This window comes from Ornithorhynchus anatinus, chromosome 9 (genome assembly GCF_004115215.2).
Source record: "Ornithorhynchus anatinus isolate Pmale09 chromosome 9, mOrnAna1.pri.v4, whole genome shotgun sequence".
In the NCBI taxonomy this organism is placed as follows: Eukaryota; Metazoa; Chordata; class Mammalia; order Monotremata; family Ornithorhynchidae; genus Ornithorhynchus; species Ornithorhynchus anatinus.
In genome coordinates, this window is record NC_041736.1 from 6,948,249 (window position 1) to 6,970,459 (window position 22,211).

Below are 22,211 nucleotides of genomic sequence, written 5' to 3' on the forward strand. Positions count from 1 at the left end.
GCACATGCCAACAAGCAGCGACGGGATTGGCTGTCGCGGGGCGGCGGCCGCAGGGAGCGCCGGGATTGGCTGGCGCGCGGCGGGGCCCGAGGGGAGGGGCGGCCTCGCGCCGCGGGGCGGGACCAGCGTCGCCAGGAGGCTGACGGGCTTCGCCGCCGTCCAATCGGGGCGCGCCGCCGCCGCGCCGCTCGGCGCCGATTGGCCCTCCGCCGCCTGCATGAGGAGGACGACGACGACGACGACGACGACGACGGGGGGGGGGGGAGGGGGAGGGGAGCTTCGGCGCCGAGGCCCCGCCGGGCCAAGTCCCAGCCGGGCTTCCCCCCTCCCCCCGCCTCCGCCGCCGCCGCCGCGCCCAACGGTCGCCTCGCCGACCACCGGGGACGGGGAGGGGGCCGCCGTCCCCCACCCGACGGTCGCACACGCCCACCAACCTGCCGCCGCCGGGCGCCGGGAGGGGTGGGGGAGGGGCGGTGGGGGGCGGGGAGGAGGCGGAGGCGCGCCGGGGCGCGAGCGGGACGGCCAGGGGCGGCGCGCGCCCGCGACGGAGGAGGGGAAACGGCCGACGCGCGCGCGCCCCCCCCCCCCCCGGCCGGGCCTCCACGTCAGGGCGGCGGCGGGGCGGCGCTAGGACCCGGCGGAGGGGGGCGGGCCGGCGGCGGCCGCCGATTGGCCGAGGCGCGGCGGGGGGCGCTTCCGCTCGCCGGCCGCCATGTCGTTCCTGGAGAGCGGGCGGCCGCGGAGGCGCGGGGCCGTCGTGGCCATCCCCTCCTGGGCGCGGCCGGGGGGCGGCGAGCGGGACGACGACGACGAGGAGGAGGAGGAGGGCGCGGGGCTGGCGCGGGATCTGCACGGAGAGTTGTGGGCGGCGGCGGCGGCGCCCCCCGCGGGCGGCCGGCAGGGGGCGCGCGCGGGCCCCGGCGCGGGCGCCGACGGCCGGCAGGGGGCGCGCGCGGGCCCCGGCGCATGCGCCGAGGGCGGGCGGCGGGCGGCCTGGCGGCCGTGGCCGCTGCGCCTTCTGGCCGTGGCCTGCGCCCTCCTCTTCGTCGCCCTCCTCGCCTTCCTCCTGGCCATCGTCTACCTCGTCGTGCAAGGTACCGCTCCCCTTTCTTCCCCCCCCCCCCCATCTTCCCCCTATCGATCGATCGATCGGCCCATCGATCCCGCCGGGGCGGGCGAGCGCCCCCTGCCGGCAGGCCGCCCCCCCGCAGGGACCCGCAGCACCCTCCCGCTCGTCTTTCATTAACTAAGAATCATCATAATAATAAATGCATCGGTCGTGTCCCACTCTTCATTCGCTAACTAATAATAATAAATGCATCGGTCGTATCCCACTCTTCATTCGCCAACTAATAATAATAAATGCATCGGTCGTATCCCACTCTTCATTCGCCAACTAATAATAATAAATGCATCGGTCGTATCCCACCCCAGTCTTCATTCACTAACTAATAATAATAAGTGCATCGGTCGTATCCCACCCCACACTTCATTCACTAACTAATAATAATAAATGCATCGGTCGTATCCCACTTTTCATTCGCTAACTAATAATAATAAATGCATCGGTCGTATCCCACCCCACTCTTCATTCGCTAACTAATAATAATAATAAATGCATCGGTCGTATCCCACCCCAGTCTTCATTCACTAACTAATAATAATAAGTGCATCGGTCGTATCCCACCCCACACTTCATTCACTAACTAATAATAATAAATGCATCGGTCGTATCCCACCCCACTCTTGTCGTATCCCACTCTTCATTCGCTAACTAATAATAATAAATGCATCGGTCGTATCCCACCCCACTCTTCATTCACCAACTAATAATAATAAATGCATCGGTCATATCCCACCCCACTCTTCATTCGCTAACTAATAATAATAAATGCATCGGTCGTATCCCACTCTTCATTCGCTAACTAATAATAATAAATGCATCGGTCGTATCCCACTCTTCATTCGCTAACTAATAATAATAAATGCATCGGTCGTATCCCACTCTTCATTCGCTAACTAATAATAATAAATGCATCGGTCGTATCCCACTTTTCATTCGCTAACTAATAATAATAAATGCATCGGTCGTATCCCACCCCACTCTTCATTCGCTAACTAATAATAATAATAAATGCATCGGTCGTATCCCACTCTTCATTCGCTAACTAATAATAATAAATGCATCGGTCGTATCCCACTCTTCATTCGCCAACTAATAATAATAAATGCATCGGTCGTATCCCACTCTTCATTCGCCAACTAATAATAATAAATGCATCGGTCGTATCCCACTCTTCATTCGCTAACTAATAATAATAAATGCATCGGTCGTATCCCACCCCACTCTTGTCGTATCCCACTCTTCATTCGCTAACTAATAATAATAAATGCATCGGTCGTATCCCACCCCACTCTTCATTCGCCAACTAATAATAATAAATGCATCGGTCGTATCCCACCCCACTCTTCATTCACCAACTAATAATAATAAATGCATCGGTCATATCCCACCCCACTCTTCATTCGCTAACTAATAATAATAAATGCATCGGTCGTATCCCACTCTTCATTCGCTAACTAATAATAATAAATGCATCAGTCGTATCCCACTCTTCATTCGCTAACTAATAATAATAAATGCATCGGTCGTATCCCACTTTTCATTCGCTAACTAATAATAATAAATGCATCGGTCGTATCCCACCCCACTCTTCATTCGCTAACTAATAATAATAATAAATGCATCGGTCGTATCCCACCCCAGTCTTCATTCACTAACTAATAATAATAAGTGCATCGGTCGTATCCCACCCCACACTTCATTCACTAACTAATAATAATAAATGCATCGGTCGTATCCCACTCTTCATTCGCTAACTAATAATAATAAATGCATCGGTCGTATCCCACCCCACTCTTCATTCGCTAACTAATAATAATAATAAATGCATCGGTCGTATCCCACCCCAGTCTTCATTCACTAACTAATAATAATAAGTGCATCGGTCGTATCCCACCCCACACTTCATTCACTAACTAATAATAATAAATGCATCGGTCGTATCCCACCCCACTCTTGTCGTATCCCACTCTTCATTCGCTAACTAATAATAATAAATGCATCGGTCGTATCCCACCCCACTCTTCATTCACCAACTAATAATAATAAATGCATCGGTCATATCCCACCCCACTCTTCATTCGCTAACTAATAATAATAAATGCATCGGTCGTATCCCACTCTTCATTCGCTAACTAATAATAATAAATGCATCGGTCGTATCCCACTCTTCATTCGCTAACTAATAATAATAAATGCATCGGTCGTATCCCACTCTTCATTCGCTAACTAATAATAATAAATGCATCGGTCGTATCCCACTTTTCATTCGCTAACTAATAATAATAAATGCATCGGTCGTATCCCACCCCACTCTTCATTCGCTAACTAATAATAATAATAAATGCATCGGTCGTATCCCACTCTTCATTCGCTAACTAATAATAATAAATGCATCGGTCGTATCCCACTCTTCATTCGCCAACTAATAATAATAAATGCATCGGTCGTATCCCACTCTTCATTCGCCAACTAATAATAATAAATGCATCGGTCGTATCCCACTCTTCATTCGCTAACTAATAATAATAAATGCATCGGTCGTATCCCACCCCACTCTTCATTCGCCAACTAATAATAATAAATGCATCGGTCGTATCCCACCCCACTCTTCATTCACCAACTAATAATAATAAATGCATCGGTCATATCCCACCCCACTCTTCATTCGCTAACTAATAATAATAAATGCATCGGTCGTATCCCACTCTTCATTCGCTAACTAATAATAATAAATGCATCAGTCGTATCCCACTCTTCATTCGCTAACTAATAATAATAAATGCATCGGTCGTATCCCACTTTTCATTCGCTAACTAATAATAATAAATGCATCGGTCGTATCCCACCCCACTCTTCATTCGCTAACTAATAATAATAATAAATGCATCGGTCGTATCCCACCCCAGTCTTCATTCACTAACTAATAATAATAAGTGCATCGGTCGTATCCCACCCCACACTTCATTCACTAACTAATAATAATAAATGCATCGGTCGTATCCCACTTTTCATTCGCTAACTAATAATAATAAATGCATCGGTCGTATCCCACCCCACTCTTCATTCGCTAACTAATAATAATAATAAATGCATCGGTCGTATCCCACCCCAGTCTTCATTCACTAACTAATAATAATAAGTGCATCGGTCGTATCCCACCCCACACTTCATTCACTAACTAATAATAATAAATGCATCGGTCGTATCCCACCCCACTCTTGTCGTATCCCACTCTTCATTCGCTAACTAATAATAATAAATGCATCGGTCGTATCCCACCCCACTCTTCATTCACCAACTAATAATAATAAATGCATCGGTCATATCCCACCCCACTCTTCATTCGCTAACTAATAATAATAAATGCATCGGTCGTATCCCACTCTTCATTCGCTAACTAATAATAATAAATGCATCGGTCGTATCCCACTCTTCATTCGCTAACTAATAATAATAAATGCATCGGTCGTATCCCACTCTTCATTCGCTAACTAATAATAATAAATGCATCGGTCGTATCCCACTTTTCATTCGCTAACTAATAATAATAAATGCATCGGTCGTATCCCACCCCACTCTTCATTCGCTAACTAATAATAATAATAAATGCATCGGTCGTATCCCACTCTTCATTCGCTAACTAATAATAATAAATGCATCGGTCGTATCCCACTCTTCATTCGCCAACTAATAATAATAAATGCATCGGTCGTATCCCACTCTTCATTCGCCAACTAATAATAATAAATGCATCGGTCGTATCCCACTCTTCATTCGCTAACTAATAATAATAAATGCATCGGTCGTATCCCACCCCACTCTTGTCGTATCCCACTCTTCATTCGCTAACTAATAATAATAAATGCATCGGTCGTATCCCACCCCACTCTTCATTCGCCAACTAATAATAATAAATGCATCGGTCGTATCCCACCCCACTCTTCATTCACCAACTAATAATAATAAATGCATCGGTCATATCCCACCCCACTCTTCATTCGCTAACTAATAATAATAAATGCATCGGTCGTATCCCACTCTTCATTCGCTAACTAATAATAATAAATGCATCAGTCGTATCCCACTCTTCATTCGCTAACTAATAATAATAAATGCATCGGTCGTATCCCACTTTTCATTCGCTAACTAATAATAATAAATGCATCGGTCGTATCCCACCCCACTCTTCATTCGCTAACTAATAATAATAATAAATGCATCGGTCGTATCCCACCCCAGTCTTCATTCACTAACTAATAATAATAAGTGCATCGGTCGTATCCCACCCCACACTTCATTCACTAACTAATAATAATAAATGCATCGGTCGTATCCCACTTTTCATTCGCTAACTAATAATAATAAATGCATCGGTCGTATCCCACCCCACTCTTCATTCGCTAACTAATAATAATAATAAATGCATCGGTCGTATCCCACCCCAGTCTTCATTCACTAACTAATAATAATAAGTGCATCGGTCGTATCCCACCCCACACTTCATTCACTAACTAATAATAATAAATGCATCGGTCGTATCCCACTCTTCATTCGCCAACTAATAATAATAAATGCATCGGTCGTATCCCACTCTTCATTCGCTAACTAATAATAATAAATGCATCGGTCGTATCCCACTCTTCATTCGCCAACTAATAATAATAAATGCATCGGTCGTATCCCACTCTTCATTCGCTAACTAATAATAATAAATGCATCGGTCGTATCCCACTCTTCATTCGCTAACTAATAGTAATAATACATCTGTCGTATTCCACTCTTCATTCATTAACTAATAATAATTATACATCGGTCTTAACCTAGTCTTCATTCATTAACTAATAATAATACGTCGGTCGTAACCCAGTCTTCATTCATTAACTAATAATAATAATACATTGGTCGTAACCCAGTCTTCATTCATTACTAATAATAATAATACATCGGCCGTATTCCACTCTTTGTTCATTAACTAATAATGCATCAGTCGTATCACACTCTTCGTTCATTAACTAATAATAAAAATACATCAGTCGTATCCCACTTTTCACTCATTAACTAGTAATAATAATACATTGGTCATATTCCATTTTTCATTCATTAACTAATAATAATAATACAGCGGTCGTATCCCACTCTTCGTTCATTAACTAATAATAGTGATACATTGGTCGTATCCCACTCTTCGTTCATTAATAATGATAATGCAGTCGTATCCTACTCTTCGTTCATTAACTAATAATACTAATACATCAGTCATATTTATTGAGTGCTTACCATTACTACTGCTAGTAATGTTGGTATTTGTCAAGCGCTTACTATGTGCAGGGCACTGTTCTAAGCGCTGGGGGATACAAGGGTCATCAGGTGGTCCCACGTGAGGCTCATCCCCATTTTACAGATGAGGTAACCGAGGCACAGAAGTGAAGTGACTTGCCCACAGTCACAGGGCTGACAAGTAGCAGAGCCGGCATTCGAACCCATGACCTCTGACTCCCAAGCCTGGGCTCTTGCCGCTGAGCCGTGCCGCTAATAATGCAGCAGTTGTATTTATTGAGGACTTACCATCACTACTAATAATAATTTGGTATTTACAAAGCGCTTACTATGTGCCAAGCACTGTTCTAAGCACTGGGGTAGACAGAGGGTAATCGGGTTGTCCCACGTGGGGGCTCACAGTCTTAATCCCCATTTGACAGATGAGGTGACGGAGGCCCAGAGAAGTGAAGTGACTTGCCCAGAGTCACCCAGCTGACAAGGGGCGGAGCCGGGTTTCGAACCCATGACCTGGGGCTCCCAAGCCCGGGCTCTTGTCACTGAGCCGCGCTGAACAAGTACCGTTATTACAGTCATTACGTGCGAAGCCGCTCCGCTTAGCAGATAGAGCCCGGGCCTAGATCGTGCCCTTCCCGGAGGAGATTTTATTTTAGAGCTCCGAAGACTGGGAGAGTGGTGGTCTGTTCTAGGCAACGGTCTAAAACGGTCTAGTTCTGGCCCAGAGTCACCCCCAGCTGCCAAGCGGCAGAGCTGGGATTCGAACCCATGCCCTCTGACTCCCAGGCCCGGGCTCTTTCCACCGAACCCCGCCGCTTCTCTCGGAAGAAGAGAATAAAACGGAGGGGTCTTCAGGGAGAGTCGAGAACGAGCCAAGGTGAATAGTTCTCCCTCCTTGCGTTGCTCGACCTCTCTCTCGTCTGTCCAGCCCCTGCCCCTCATTGAGGAGCCGCGCGGCTCAGTGGAAAGAGCCCGGGCTTGGGAGTCCGAGGTCGTGGGTTCGAATCCCGGCTCTGCCCCTCGTCAGCAGTGTGACTGTGGGCCAGTCACGTCTCCGTGCCTCGGTTCCCTCATCTGGAAAATGGGGATGAAGGCTGTGAGCCTCACGTGGGACCACCTGATGACCCTGTATCTACCCCAGGGCTTGACACGGTGCTCGGCACATAGTAAGCGCTTAACAAATACCGACATTGATTTACCCCCCCCCCGCCCCGTCTCGGATCGTCGTCCTTCCCCAAAACCAACGGACCCCGGACCGCGTCCAACGCCCGGCTCCAACAGGCCTCCCCCAGTTCATTCCTAGCCTATAAAATCAGAAAAGCCATCAGTTACGGACTGACTTACGACCATCCAGAGTAGATTTTTTCAATTACTGATGATGGTGACTTGAAATACATCTCTCTCACTTTCTTTCCTCCACCCCGCCCCTCCCCCAACCCGCTCGTTAGATCCTGCACAAGGTGAGCACTTAATAAATAGGATTGAACGAATTAGGTCGGAAGCTCCTTGTGGACAAGCAGTGTGTGTCTTGCCTGTTTTGCGCCCGTGAGCAGTCGATAAATGCTCTTATTACTGCTGAAAGTAGACGAGGAGGCATTAGCTTCCCTTGAGGGCAGAGGTTGTCGCCGCTATCTCTGTTGTACTCGTCCAAGCACCCAAGTGCTCGATAAATTCCATTCGTCAACTGAGCCCGAAACTTAACCCCCTTCTCTCCCCCCACATAATAATAATAATAATCACGTTGGTATTTGTTGAGCGCTTACTACCTGCAGAGCACTGTTCCTAGCGCTGGGGGAGGTACGGGGGGTAATCGGGTCGTCCCACGTGAGGCTCACAGTTAATCCCCATTTTACAGAGGAGGTCACTGAGGCCCAGAGAAGTGAAGTGACTGGCCCACAGCTGACAAGTGGCAGAGCCGGGAGTCGAACTCATGACCTCTGACTCCCAAGCCCAGGCTCTTTCCACTGAGCCACGCTGCTTCCCCAATGCAAGTGCTCGATAGATGCCATTCGTCAACTGAGTCCCAAACTTAACCCCCTTCTCTCCCCCCACACGCAAGTGCTCAATAAATTCCATTCATCAACAGAGTCCAAAACTTAACCCCCTTCTCTCCCCCAACTCCCCCCCCCCCAAAACCCCCCCCCAAACCAATCAAGAGGCGGTTGGGAAAATTCACAGCATTTTTTTTCCCTCCTTTCCAGTCACGTCTCTCCCAACTAACCTGGATAGAGGCTAATTCCATTGAGTTTTGGCGTTGGTTCTATACCTAGCTTCGTTTATTTTCTTCTTCCCGATCAAGAACGTTGGTTGAGTTCCTCGCTTGTCCAGAGGTCTGAGCCGGGGCCTGTGGAAAATTTAAAAAGATGATACTCGTCCCCACTTGAGGCAAAAAATAAGAATAGGCCCGAATTTCAAGCCACGGTTTCGCACAGAATGCTTGGCTGTGAGTTGGGACTGAGAGGTCTCTTTGGCTTCCTGTATTTTATTCGCGAGGAGCTCAGTTTTTGTTTCTGACACCTTCACTTAGAGGTGCTGTCACGTCATCCCCGCGGCAGGTAGGCGAAGGAGAGTTGCGATAGGAACGTAGCGGCGTTCGTCGAGCCAGGCCGCCTTTCCTCTGCTGAAAACGTCGTCCGTAGGTAATAAAGTAGATCTCCTCCCCGATGTGAGTCTCTCCTTGGTTTTGCAGAGTTGCGGGCTGAAAAGTCAAAGACCGAAGATGGTATGGAGACCGGTTTATTAGGTATGAGCAGCCGGCTTATTAGGGGCTCGCGGGGACTGGGGTTTGCCTCTCTAATTTGCCTCTCTAAATCAGCTGCCGATCTGTCCGTGCGCTTGCGAGTGGGAGGTGTGTTTCTGAAGGAAAATACCTAACTGCGGCGTACGTATCGAACGCGTTCCAGGAAGTTAGGTGCGTCGATAGTGTTTCAAGTTGCAGCTATGTTTTTATTTGAAAATATCCATCGTGCACCCTCAAGGTTTCTTGCTCTAACCCTTCCCATCCTTGTTCTTCTTCCTCTTTGTCAGTCTCTGCCTCTTTACTCTTCCCTCACCCCCTGGCCCCCCGATCTCTGCTCAGCCTCCCCCTGCGATCTTTCGGTCCCTCTCAGGTAGTCACCGCCAGCATATTATTAAGATTTCTGCCTGCCGTGAGTCAGACAGAAACTGTTCCTTTCACAGATTCAAGTTATAAAAATGGTATTTGAAGAGCACCTTCTAGGTGTTTAGCAGTGTTCTAAGCACTGGGGTAGATATGATCAGGTTGGACCCTGTCCCTGTCGCACGTGGAACTCACGGGGTGAATTGGAGGGAAGGGGATTTAATCCCCATTTTACAGATGATATGACTGCGGCACAGAGAAGTTTAGTAATCTGCTTCATTCATTCAGTTCAGTCGTATTTATTGAGCACTTAAACCGGTGTGCAGAGCCCTGGACTAAGTGCTTGGACTGTCCAATTCGGCAACAGAGAGAGACAATCCCCGCCCAACGACGGGCTCACAGTCTAAAACGGGGAGACAGACAGCAAAAGAAAACGAGTAGTCAGGCACCGGTACCATCAAAGGTCCTAAATACCATCGTTATTATTACTGTAAAGACATCTTCCTTAGGAAACGGAGATTTTTCTCACCGATCTAAGTCTCTCTTTGATTTTGCGGAATTGTGGGCTGAAAGTTCAAAGCCTGGAGATGGTTAGAGAAGCAGTGTGACGCAGTGGATAGAACCCAAGCCTGGAAGTCAGAAGGCCATGGGTTCTGATCCCGGCTCCGTCGCCTGTCTGCTGGGTGACGCTGGGCGAGTCACTTGGCTTCTCTGTGCCTCAGTTACCTGTCTGTAAAATGGGGATAAAGACTGTGAGCCTCATGCGGGACAGGCACTGTGTCCGACCCGATTGGCTTGTACCCACCCCGGCGCTTAGTACAGTGACTAACGCTTGACAGAAACCACAGTTATCATGTGAATACAGTTATCCAGTGTCTTTATCTTACAGTTTAATAGGAAGATTACCGGACTCTAGTGATTGGGAAAATGGGAGCGGGCGTAAGAGAATTCATTGTCCCACCGAAAGCGCGTACGTTCATCTAACTACAAGTATCTAAGAAGCGGCCTGCCTTTGTAGTAGTGTCCTCTCAAGGGTTTAAAGTTAGGGAAAAATCTTAAAAGCAACTAATCTGAAAAAGAAGGGGGTGAAACGAGAGGAAAAGAAAAAGTGCCACATACCAATCAAGGATTGACAAATACAGTGGCGCGAACCAAGAAGGAAATAAGATTGTGCTTATTTATAGCCCTTCCGTCGGCTTGAGATTCATTCGTTCGATCGTATTTATTGAGCGCTTACTGTGTACGGAGCACTGTGCTAAGCGTTTATCGTTCAACCGACTGCTGATTTCCCAAAGTCTCTCCTGACAAAATCTTGCCTGTTCTCCTACAGAGGGTAGCAAGGAGGCAGCGAGAAGCCGCCTGCCCTAGGGATTAAAGCCCGGGTCTGGGAGTCAGAAGGATCTGGGTTCTAATCCCTGCTCTGCCACTTACTTGTCTGCTCGGTAACCTTGGGCATCTCAACTCACTGGCCCTCATTTACCTCGTCTGTTAAAAGGGGGATTGAAACTGTGAGCCCCACGTGGGCCCTGGACTGTGTCCAAAATGACTAACTTGTATCGGCCCAGTGTTTAGTCCAGTGCCCGGCATATAATAATCGTTTAACAAATTCCACTTAAATTAAAAAAAAAAAGGAAACGTGCCTAAGAAATCCAGATAGGGAAGGGGAAGCCTCTGCTCCCCTGCTTATTTTACGACCAGGGTTCCCGTCTCAGAGACTTCTGAGGTGCCTGGACTCCAGATTATATTATTTTTAGTAATGATATTAAGCCCTTGGACAGATACAGGATTATCAAGTTGGACACAGTCCGGGTCTCAGGTGAATCTCACGGTCTAAGTAGGAGGAAGAACAGGTAGTTAATTCCCCGCTTTGGAGTCAAGAGAAGTGAAACCACTTGCCCAAGGTCACACAGGTAACTGCCAGAGCCGGGATTAGCACCCAGGTCTTTTGGCTCCCAGGCCCAGATCTCTTTTCTCTAGGTCACGCTGCCTCCGCCGTTTTTATTTCTTCACATCCCGCCTGGCCTAAAGCCACAAAATATGAAGACACAATGCCGGTCAGAAGCCTAGCAGCCCGCCTCTTCCCCTTCTGTCTGCTAGGTTAAAAAAGGCATCCACGTCGACTCTGTCACGGGTGGCAGAATGGGGCCGGGTGCTGATACCAAAAAAAAAAAAAATACTTTTCACTTACGGGTTCGGAGGCAATGCAGCTCTTTCCAGCGTTGGTATTGTAACTCAGAAAGTGACCAAGTATAAGTCGCATCAAGCGTCTGCTGTGTTCGAACGGGGGAGCCCAGCATACGTCGAGGAAATCAATCAATGATATTTACTGAGCACTTAATAGGTGCTTGACAGAGTACCAGAGAATTAGCCAGACTCGTTCCCTGCCCATAACGAGCTTACAGTCTAAATGATGATGACTCCATTAGGCGCTGTTAAGCCCAAGACTTTTGTAAGTGTAAAATTTGTTCATTCATTCAATAGTATTTATTGAGCGCTTACTCTGCAGAGCACTGTACTAAGCGCTTGGAATGGACAAATCGGCAACAGATAGAGACAGTCCCTGCCCATTGACGGGTTTACAGTCTCATCGGGGGAGACAGACAAAAACAATAGCAATAAATAGAATCAAGGGGATGGACATCTCATTAACAAATACTCATACGCAACTCAATCTCTTAAAGAAGTATAAATATCTTTTGCCGGCCCCACAAACCAAAACGGATTGATTTAAATCAAGATTATTTCAATCGTCAGCCTCAGTGCAATAATTATTTCCTACCAGAATTGTGTTCTTATGAGAGAAGTTCCACAAAAGAATCTCTTTACTACTGGTGTGCTCCTAGGAAAACCTCTTAACCTTTCCATGTGATAAGCACTTAGCACAGTGCTCTGCACACAGTAAGCACTCAATAAATACGATTGAATGAATGAACCTGAAGCCATGGAAGGGTTATAGAGCCCGTTTGTCCATAAAATACGTTTTCATCACATGCTTGGGGTAAAATGTCGTTGGGATATTAGGGAATGTTCTTCTGACAACACGCATCTGGCTGGGCGGAGTGCGATGTTTTAGAAGTAACAGTTGTGCACGTGGGTGCCCCGTTGGTCCAGTGCTTAGAACAGTGCCCAGCGGTCAGAGCAGTGCTCCAGCGCTTAAAACAGTGCTTGGCACATAGTAAGCGCTTAACAAATGCCATTATTTTTATTATTATTAAGTGCAGTGTGAATATTACCTAAGGGGGGCTTTTCAGGAATCTGGTAACCCTTGTAGTACCAGAGAACTGACCACCCTCGGACAATTATCCATTGAGATTTCTGGAATATTCTGATTAAGATGTTTTTCTCCTACGGAATTATTCCTTCTCTTCACCATATCCAGAAATTTCCTGGTCGAAATGGTCTCCCACTGCCCCCCCTTCCTCCCTCCCTCCCCCCCCCCCCCCCCGAGGGGGGAAAAAAGGGTGGTGGTCCTAATCTGGCAGGGGCCGCAGAAAGGGATCAAAATGCAGCTCAGCCCCTGCTCTCCAAACTTCCTGACACTTTGCAGGTGCCAGTGACCTCCCCCCAGCCCCTGCTTAGGACTTCACTCCATCCTCGGTTTGGATGCCCTGCCCCACCACTTCCTAGAGAAAGAGGGCCGCTGGAAAGTTGGAGCTAGGATCAGTCCCCAGGCTCCAGCTCTTCCCCATCCTGGCCTCGGAGCCTGAACTGACTCCCTTCCAAACCCTACCCCCTAGGTGCCCCACTAGCTACAAGCCTGTCTGTTTCGCTTCCTCTTTTCTTTTTCCCCTTCTCCCCTTTATGCAAACTTGCCCCAACCTCCCCCCGCCCTCAAACGAAAAGTCGGCAATACTGCCCTACGGTCACCCTGGGTTTCCTTGCTTCCCCTTGGGCGGTAAGGGCGCCGTGAACCGGAAACACTGGTGCGGACTTTGTGAATGCCGACTGCCTCCTGGAAACGCAAATGCCAAAAGCTTCAGGAACCGCTGGACATCCGGAATCCAAGACTCGGTGCGGCACCTCCGGGGTATGGGCCGGAGATTGCGATGCCCGGTCTGTGGTCTCCTGGAGAATCAGCATGGCCTAGCGGAAAAGTTCAGGTCTGAGAATCAGGGGAACCTTTGTTCTAATCATTCGTTCATATTTATTGAGCGCCTACTGTGTGCGGAGCACTTGTACTCGGCACTTGGGAGAGTACAACAGTAGACATGTTCGGTGCCCACAGCGAGCTTACAGTCCAGAGGGGGAGACAGAAATTAATGCAGAAAAATACAGTAGCTCCGCCACGTGCCTGCTGCTTAACCTTGGACGAGTCGCTTAACTTTGCCGTGCTTCCATTTCCTCATATGTAAAAGCGGGATTCGGTATCTGTTCGCCCTCTTACTTAGGACAGGGGACTGTGTCCGACCTAATCATCTTGTATGCCGTGCTTGGCACATAGTAGCACTTAACTAATACTGTTATTTATTATCATTATCATTATTATCGAGAAGCAGGATGGCCTAGTGGAAAGGTCACGGGTCTAGGAGTCAGAGGACCCGAGTTCCAATCCCAGATCCGCCCCTTGTCGGCTGTGTGACCCGAGGCAGGCCGTTTAACTTCTGTGCCTCGGTTACCTCATCTCTAAAATGGGGATTAAGACGATGAGCCTCACTTGGGACAACCTGATTGCCCTGTATCTGCCCCAGCACTTAGAAGAGTGTCTGCACAGAGTAAGCGCTTAACAAATACCAGCATTATTATTACTATTAGTACATTCACCTGTAAGGAGTACATTCACCTGTAAGAAGTGACTTGCCCCCAGTCACCCAGCTGACAAGTGGCAGAGTCGGGATTCGAACCCATGACCTCTGACTCCCAAGCCCGGGCCCTTTCCACTGAGCCACACTGCTTCTCTGTAAGTGAATGCCACGCCTAGACACGGAGATTACCCTTGTTTGGGGACCTGTGTAGATATTTGTGCGTGCAGGTAAGTCTTTTTGGTAATTCATAATTGGTTTGGGGTTTGTTTGATCCGTGAGCTCCTTGAGGGCCGGGATCTTGTGTTCTCACTGCTGTACCCTCCCAAGCGCTTAATACAGCACAGGGGCTCACTACGCTGTAAGCGCACACAGTAAGCGCTCAATAAACACGATCGATTGGATAAGTTGTGTGGCTTGCGTTTCTGCTTCGTCATCAACAGATTGTATTTACTGAGCACTTACTCTGTGCGGAGCACTGTACTGAGCACTTAGGAGAGTAGAATATAACTGAATTGATAGACCACACACTTCTTGCCCACAACAATCTTAAATCCTGAGTAGTGAAAGAGGATCCAAGAGCACGCATATGGGAGTCAGGAGGATCTGGGTTCTAATGCCGGCTCTGCTACCTGTCTGCTTTGCGACTCTGGGTAAGTCGCTTAACTTCTTTGTGCCTCAGTTACCCCATCTGTAAAAACAATGGGGAGTAATACTGTGAGCCCTACGTGGGGCACGGGCCTTGTCCAAGCCGATTAACGTGTATCTGTCCCAGCACTTAGTATAATGCCTGATACCTAGCAAGGGCTCAACAAGTATCATCAAAAAAGAGGCCATAAATCAGTTTGTGTACCCCGTGAACAAGATGGATCGCAGAAGAGAGCTCTCTGTATGACATTACTTCAATAAAATACACATCACCTGCAAAATGTCGTCTTGTGGTTTCTGACCTTTTCTGCTCTGGTGAAATGTGAATTCTCAGGAAGGACCTAATAATAATAATAATAAAAAATCGGGGATTTAAGTGCTGACTGTGTGCCAGGCACTGTACTAAGCGCTAGGATAGATACAAGCAAATCGGGTTGTTGGACACAGTCCCTGTCCCACTTGGAGCCTACAGTCTCTATCTCCACTCCGTAAATGAGGTAACTGAGGTACAGAGAAGTGAAGTGACATGCCCAAAGTCACACAACAGACAAAAATTCACAGTAATAACATTATTATTCACCAGGCATTTTCTCAAACAAATGCCTTTTTGATCTTCTTAACTGATAGCTCCAGCCCCCTAAGGCTTTCTCATTCCCAGTAAGGCCCTGAAGGAAAGGTGGTTAGATTTCCTACCCCCTTGCCTTAGTTGCAGATTTCCTGTCACTGAATGAGTGACTTTAAGAAGCTGAGAGAAGGGAAAAGGATTAAAACCACCAGACCAATAAGATGGCTCTCAACCTGTGGAGATAGCCAGATTTCAGTTAGGCGTTTCTCTTCACAATGCACAGTACCCATTCTCCCAACACTGGCCAGTTCATTCAAACGTAGCTCATTCTACACACTCAGACAGAGGGTACTATTAAATCCTTATCAAATGAGGTGCTGGTTTCCTCCCCCCAGAACAAAAGCCTAAATCCTTCTTAAACCTTCTCACTCCTTCCTGCGGCATAGGGATTCCCTCTCATCGATATTCAGTCCCCCATTATCTCTTTAGAGATAACTCTTTGTTTCCTTCAAGCCTTTGGCTGTTTTCCATCTTTATAACCTTTCCCCATTCCCCTCTATCCACATTCATCTACATAATCTCTCTATGGGCATCGACCTCAAATCTCTATTCCTAGGCCTTCCCAAAACGTCCCCCATAACCTCCTAGGCATTCCCAAAATATCCTCTTAATCCCAACGCGGTTCACTCATCCTTTTCAACTCTTTAGGCAGAACAGGCTTCACGTTCACACTCTTTGACCAGCGTGATGGGGAACCCAAGCCCAGCACATTCACACCATCTTTTTGGTATGTTAGAGCAGAAGAGAGAAGTTCTCAGCTCATTATCTTTTCTTCATGGGGTGGTGAGTATCAGGTAACAGCTAATTTGGATGCTCTCAGTTAACAGAGAGGGTGGTACAGTGCTGTGCACACAATAAGCACTCAATATGTCCCATTGATCGACCGATGCCTCAGAGCAGGGTTCACAGTCACACGCTTATGGGATGTGTGAACAAGAGTGTAATAGGAGAGTCAGGAAGTATTCATTCAGTTGTATTTATTGGGCGCTTACTGTGTGCAGAGCATTGTACTGAGTGCTTGGAAAGACAGCAATAGAGACAATCCCTGCCCACAAAGGGCTTACGGTCTAGAAGGGGTAATGCCTTTACCCACATCTCCGTTCCTCCATTAGTCCATTGTCTTAATTTCAATCCCACCTTTTAAAAAGAAGGAAAGAGCAACCCAAAATTGAAAGAAGCGTGAGGGTTGTTGAGCCCAGAGAAGGCTGAGGTGATTAAATAACTGTCTTAAGTTTAAGAAGGGTTTCTATGGCCAGGCTGTTGTCCAAGAGTTCATTACCCACCAAGGACCAAACAGGAGGAATCGGCATGTGGAACACTGTAGGTAAAGAGTGATAAAGCACTGGAATAAGTTACCAGAGAAGGCCGCGGAAGGTCTGGGGAGGACTTTCGGAAAGAATATACCATCATCTGTTTGTCTGGTTCTCCTGGCTGGGGCAGAAGACCAAACCAAATGATCTCTGGGGTACCGTTTCAGTTATTTCAGTTACGAGCCCCCATCCGCCATTCCTTTCAGCGCCCTTTACCCTAAACCTCCATTCACTGTTTCAAGTGTTGCTTGTGCCTCTCCTCGATACCCAAAGGCCGTCCACATTATTCGAATCTACACCTTGGAGAAGTTTCCTCAGTTCAATCTCACGGGTTTTAAAACACCACAGATGTAATCGTGGGCTCGCGGTTTGACTACAGTAGAGCAAGTCCCATCGACGTGAACCTGAAAATGGATCAAATCTGGATTTAATCGGTCTAGCGGGTAAAAGCTAAAGTTAGCCCCAAGCAATTTAAAATTGTTGTTGAACCAGTTGCTGTTGCTATTCCCTGTGTTCAAAAGTCACCCAGTTTGAATCTGGGGTGTGCCCATCCATTTACCACAAATATTTTACTAGCAGGGACTTATTTGAGTTCCATGCTATTATTATATATCTATTACATATAATATCATTATTATATTATTAATATTATTGATATTATTATGTTACATAGCAATCTGGTGCTATTATTAGGTGCCAGGAACTGAATTAAGCATTGGGGCGGATGGAAGATCATCAAGGTTGCACCAGTCCGTACCCCACATAGGGCTCACGGTCTTTATCCCTATTTTACAGATGCGGTCACTGAGGCACAGGGAAGTTGTAACTTGCCCAAGGTCACACATTAGACAAGTGGCCTAGCTGGGATTAGAACCTAGGTCCTTCTGACTCCTGAGCCCATGCTATATCCACTAAACTAAACTGCTTAGCTGATTAGCTTGTATTTACCCTGGTATATAGTACAGTGCCTGGTACATAGCAAGTGCTTAATACTGTTAAAAAGCTGCATTTATTTTTATTACTGTTATTTTTGTTATTATTTTTGTTAAGCATTTACTCTGTATCAAGCACTGGTCTAAACTCTGGGGTGGATACAATTCAATCAGATTGAACACAGTTCCTGTCCTTTATGGGGCTCACCATCTTAAATTAGAGAGAGTAGGATTTAATCCCCATTTTACCGTTAAGGAAACTGAGGCACAGAGTTAAAGAAAAGTTAAATCACTTGATCAAGATCACAGAGCAAGCAGTTGGCAGAGCCAGGATTAGAACCCAGGTCTTCTGACTCCCGGGTCCGTCTTCTCTTTTCACAGGCTCTGCTGCTTCTCGATATCCGCTTTTACTGCATATTTTTATTTAATCATTTAACTTCTTGGATATATGTAATGTTTTAGGCTTTTTATGATATTGGTTAAGCACTTACTGTGTGTCAAACACTGTTGTAAGCGCTTGGGTAGATATGTGCTTCTGCATGAGGTTTGGTGAATGGGTTCTAGTCTGGGACCTGTACTCCAAAGGACTAAAAAAGCATCCTTTTGGTCGCTTTCAGAATTCCAAATTTTTTCTGTAAAATGCTACAGATTGCTTTATTACCACCGATAGGTTTTTTATGTTTGTTTTTGGTGTCTGTCTCCCTCTCTCTCTTTAGGGTTCTGGACTCTACTTGTCATATCATTGACGGCAGGATTCTCATGTTGCAGCTTTTCATGGACAGTGACTTATTTTGATTCTTTTGAACCGGGCATGTTTCCTCCCACTCCTCTTTCACCGGCACGATTCAAGTAAGTATTTTCTGCCTCGCTGCTCCCTCTTCCCCCAAAACCCAGAGGGGAAAAATCCAAAATTAGATAGGAACTTGAATATGTGTACTCCTAATGAGTTGGGGACCCGGTCATTTACCCCCACATTTAGAAGTTAAATTTTAAAGGCCATGGTAGAGGTGGGTGGGGGGAATTAAATAAAATCTGCCGTGGCTTCCTCGAGCTTAACTTCAAGAGAATGAAAATAGCGTAACCTTCCATGAGTGTTGAATGGTTCTCTCAGACGTGGTCTGCAGAGAGAAGTGGTACTGATTGTGACCGTACAAATGGAATTCACCAATTTTCCATGGAATCCTATTGTCAGACATAGGGTATTTATGAGGGGCGGGCATCAATATTTAAAGATGATAATCGTGGTATTTAAGCACTTAGTGTGCTATGCCCTGTTGTAAGAGCTGGGGTAGATACCAGATCATCAGGTCCCACATGGGGCTCACAGTCTTAAGTCGGAGGGAGAACGGGTTTTGCGTTGGGCAGATGAGAGAACCGAGGCACAGAGAAGTGAAGCGACTTGCCCAAGACCACACAGCGGGTGAGTGGCGGAGCTGGGATTGGAACCCTGATCCTCCGACTCCCAGGCCCATGTTCTTTCCACTAGGCCACGCTTCTTCTCCAGGAGACCAGTAGCAGATGAATATTTGTGCTTTTTGAAAAGGTTTAATCCTCAGTAATGTGATGATACTAAATCACTGCGCTAGGGCACAACGTTTCTCATCATAATGGGTGGGTGATGGACAGCCGGGGTCAGCACCTAATGTCCGCGTGGCGGCTGGCTTCGTCTTACGGGCTTTGGCGCGGACAGGGCTGACACCACTCTTACCAAAACCGACCCTGTTCACATCCATTCCAAAGATAAATTCTAGGCCGGCTCCTGGGAACGCGGATTCGTTCATTCAGTCGTATTTATTGAGCGCTCACTGTGTGCAGAGCACTGTACTATGCGCGTGGTAGAGTACAGTATAACTCTAAACAATCACATTCTCTGCCCACAATGAGCTTATATTATAGTATGCATGTGTATTTATTATTACATAATAAATAAATTACAGATATGAGCATACGTGCCCTGGGGCTGGAAGGGGCGGTCAATGGGAACAGAACCACGAGCACTTTTCCGGGTGTGTTCTGTGCCTTCTCTCAAGTTTCATGCACTTGTATCATCCAAACAGACGATGAGAACTTTTTATTTAATATTTATCCTTAATGTGCATAATCTAGTTACATGATCAGATAGGAGTCCCATGATAGAGTGGCTGACATTTACTTTAGCCGAAACAAACTGTCGTCCCTTACTGCCCTCTCTGGGAGGGGATCGAGTAGCCTTTGCCCCCTTTAAACGTCTCTCTCTTCCCCCCCCCCCCCCCCCACCTCTACCGTGGCCTTTAAAAGATTTTTTCCTTTTTCTCCGTGACTCCCATTTGGTCTCCCCCTATCCCAGCCAACACCGTTTTAAATATTTTTTTAAAAGGGAGGTGTTTGCCTGCTGCTCTTCTCTCTCCCTTCCCCTCTCCTCCCCAAGCCCAAACAACCTCCCCCATCACCCCAGTCCAGCCTGGACCCCGTAGCCCTGTACATTGTTTTCCTCAACTCAGTTATTTGGTGGGGTTTTTTATGTTTTCTTTCATTTCTTACTTTAGAGAGTCCCCAAGTCAAGTCCCCAGAAGTTTGCTGAGAAATTAGTTGAAGGCTCGTAACCCGCCTTCTACAACACTTTGTACTTGGGGATGAGCACATCATACAAGCCAGAGCCTGGATTTTACCCGTTCTGCTTCCTAAGCCGTGGCTTCAAAGCATCCAGGCAGTTGCTTAGGCGCAAGCCATTTTACCACGTTCAAAATGAATGCATTTCTACTTGCCTGGTCTGTGGCCTGAAGATAAGGTCCGGAGCAGATGATGGTGTGTTCTAGCTTCCTACGGGAAATACTTTCACTACAAATTCAGAGGTGTTGGAAAGCAAGGAAAATACCAATTCCATAAAACTAGCCTGCTAGTTTATTTTCTCAGTCACGCTTCACAGATATCACAATAATGCTATTATTAGTAGTGGAGTAAAGGTCCCAGGTATTTGCATGATGGCATTTCTATGCTGCTTATGCATTTTAGTTTTTGTGTTTCCACACAGAGTTGGAGTAATTTTCTTCCCGTTCATCCTGTTAGCGGGGAGCAGGTGAAACCTACGTTTGAATCTCGTGTATTCTGAATTCACTGGTTAAATGGCAACACCGCCCCCCCCCCCCCCCCCCCCGTGGATCCAAATTTCTAATACAAATTAAGGAATGACATACAGGGTTGAATTTCAGCTTTAGAGACACGGGCAGATATTAAGACGTGCATTTTGAATTGCTTTTCCAAATGAAGTGGTTTTAACCCTGGTCCCTTACCTGTTCATCGTTACTGGATACGAAGGGGGCCTTAATTTGAAAATGACTATAGACTTCAGAGAGCGGGGTCCGCAAAATAATGTATTCTTAAAGGTTTTCAAAGCAGGTGAAATCTCCATTAGGTAGTGAACACCCTCCACCTGCCGTCTATGGGAGAAATATTCAATTTCTACAGAAATGTCAGAAAAGCTGTATATCCCAAAAGATGGCCAGTAGGGTGAGTACTTGTATAAGAAAACAGCTTCTCTACTCTTTAGCCTTTTTTTTCTTACAATCAGCTTCCATTTTTCTCCACAAAATTGGAAACAGAATTGTTTACGCACCCCGTTGAACTATCCGTATTTGAAAATCTTTTCTGTGTCTCTTAATGCAGAACAACCCATTGTTTCACTCTGAGCATTTGTCATATGTTCTTCGGGGCCTTTAAGCAGAAATTCAGCCTATATCTGAAGGACAGAATTACTGTAAAAGGAGAAGTTAGGTAAAGGTTAATTCATCCATACCAGAACACGTGAGGTTTTTTTTTTATAAAATGGGCTCACAGGTGCTCAAGGATAAATGGCTTGATAAAATCTGAGGAGAAGCTATTGGCCCACACACAAAAAAATCCTCTGCCTCTAGCTCCCTGAATCAAATAATAATAATAATAAATTATGGTATTTGTTAAGTGCTTACTATGTGCCAGACATTGTTTTAAGCGCTGGGTAGCTACAAGCAAATTGGGTTGGGCACAGTCCCTGTCCTACGTGGGGTTCACAGTCTCAATCCCCACTTTACAGATGAGTTAACTGTGACACAGAGAAGTGAGGTGACTTGCCGAAGGTCACTCAGCAGACAAGTGGTGGAACCGGAATTAGAACCCATGATCTTCTGACTCCCAGGCCTGTGCTCTATCCTCTATCCATTACGCCATGCTGATGCAAACCAAACTTAATGCCCTGGGAATAATTGGTCAGGCAGAAAGGCCACCTCTACTTTGGTAGAATGCAGTTTTAACCAGGAAGAGCTATTTTTTTTCAGTGGTATTTGTATGTGCTTACTATGTGCCAGGCACTGTACTGTATGTGCTGGGGTAGAGCTGTGTGACTGTGGGCAAGTCACTTCACTTCTCTGTGCCTCAGTTCCCTCATCTGTAAAATGGGGATTAAGACTGTGAGCCCCACGTGGGACAACCTGATTCCCTTGTGT

At 46.7% G+C, this 22,211-nt stretch overlaps 1 protein-coding gene across 1 annotated transcript in view; it reads left to right on the forward strand.

The window, feature by feature from the left end:
- The first annotated feature begins 712 nt into the window (after positions 1 to 712).
- ARL6IP6 (ADP ribosylation factor like GTPase 6 interacting protein 6) overlaps positions 713 to 22,211 on the forward strand; it is a 32,175-nt gene continuing 10,676 nt past the window's right edge. The window contains exons 1-4 of the mRNA XM_029072232.1: positions 713 to 775; positions 902 to 1,094; positions 9,090 to 9,143; positions 18,471 to 18,603. Of these exons, the coding sequence (XP_028928065.1) occupies positions 713 to 775; positions 902 to 1,094; positions 9,090 to 9,143; positions 18,471 to 18,603 (443 nt within the window). The remainder of the gene's footprint in view (positions 776 to 901; positions 1,095 to 9,089; positions 9,144 to 18,470; positions 18,604 to 22,211) is intronic.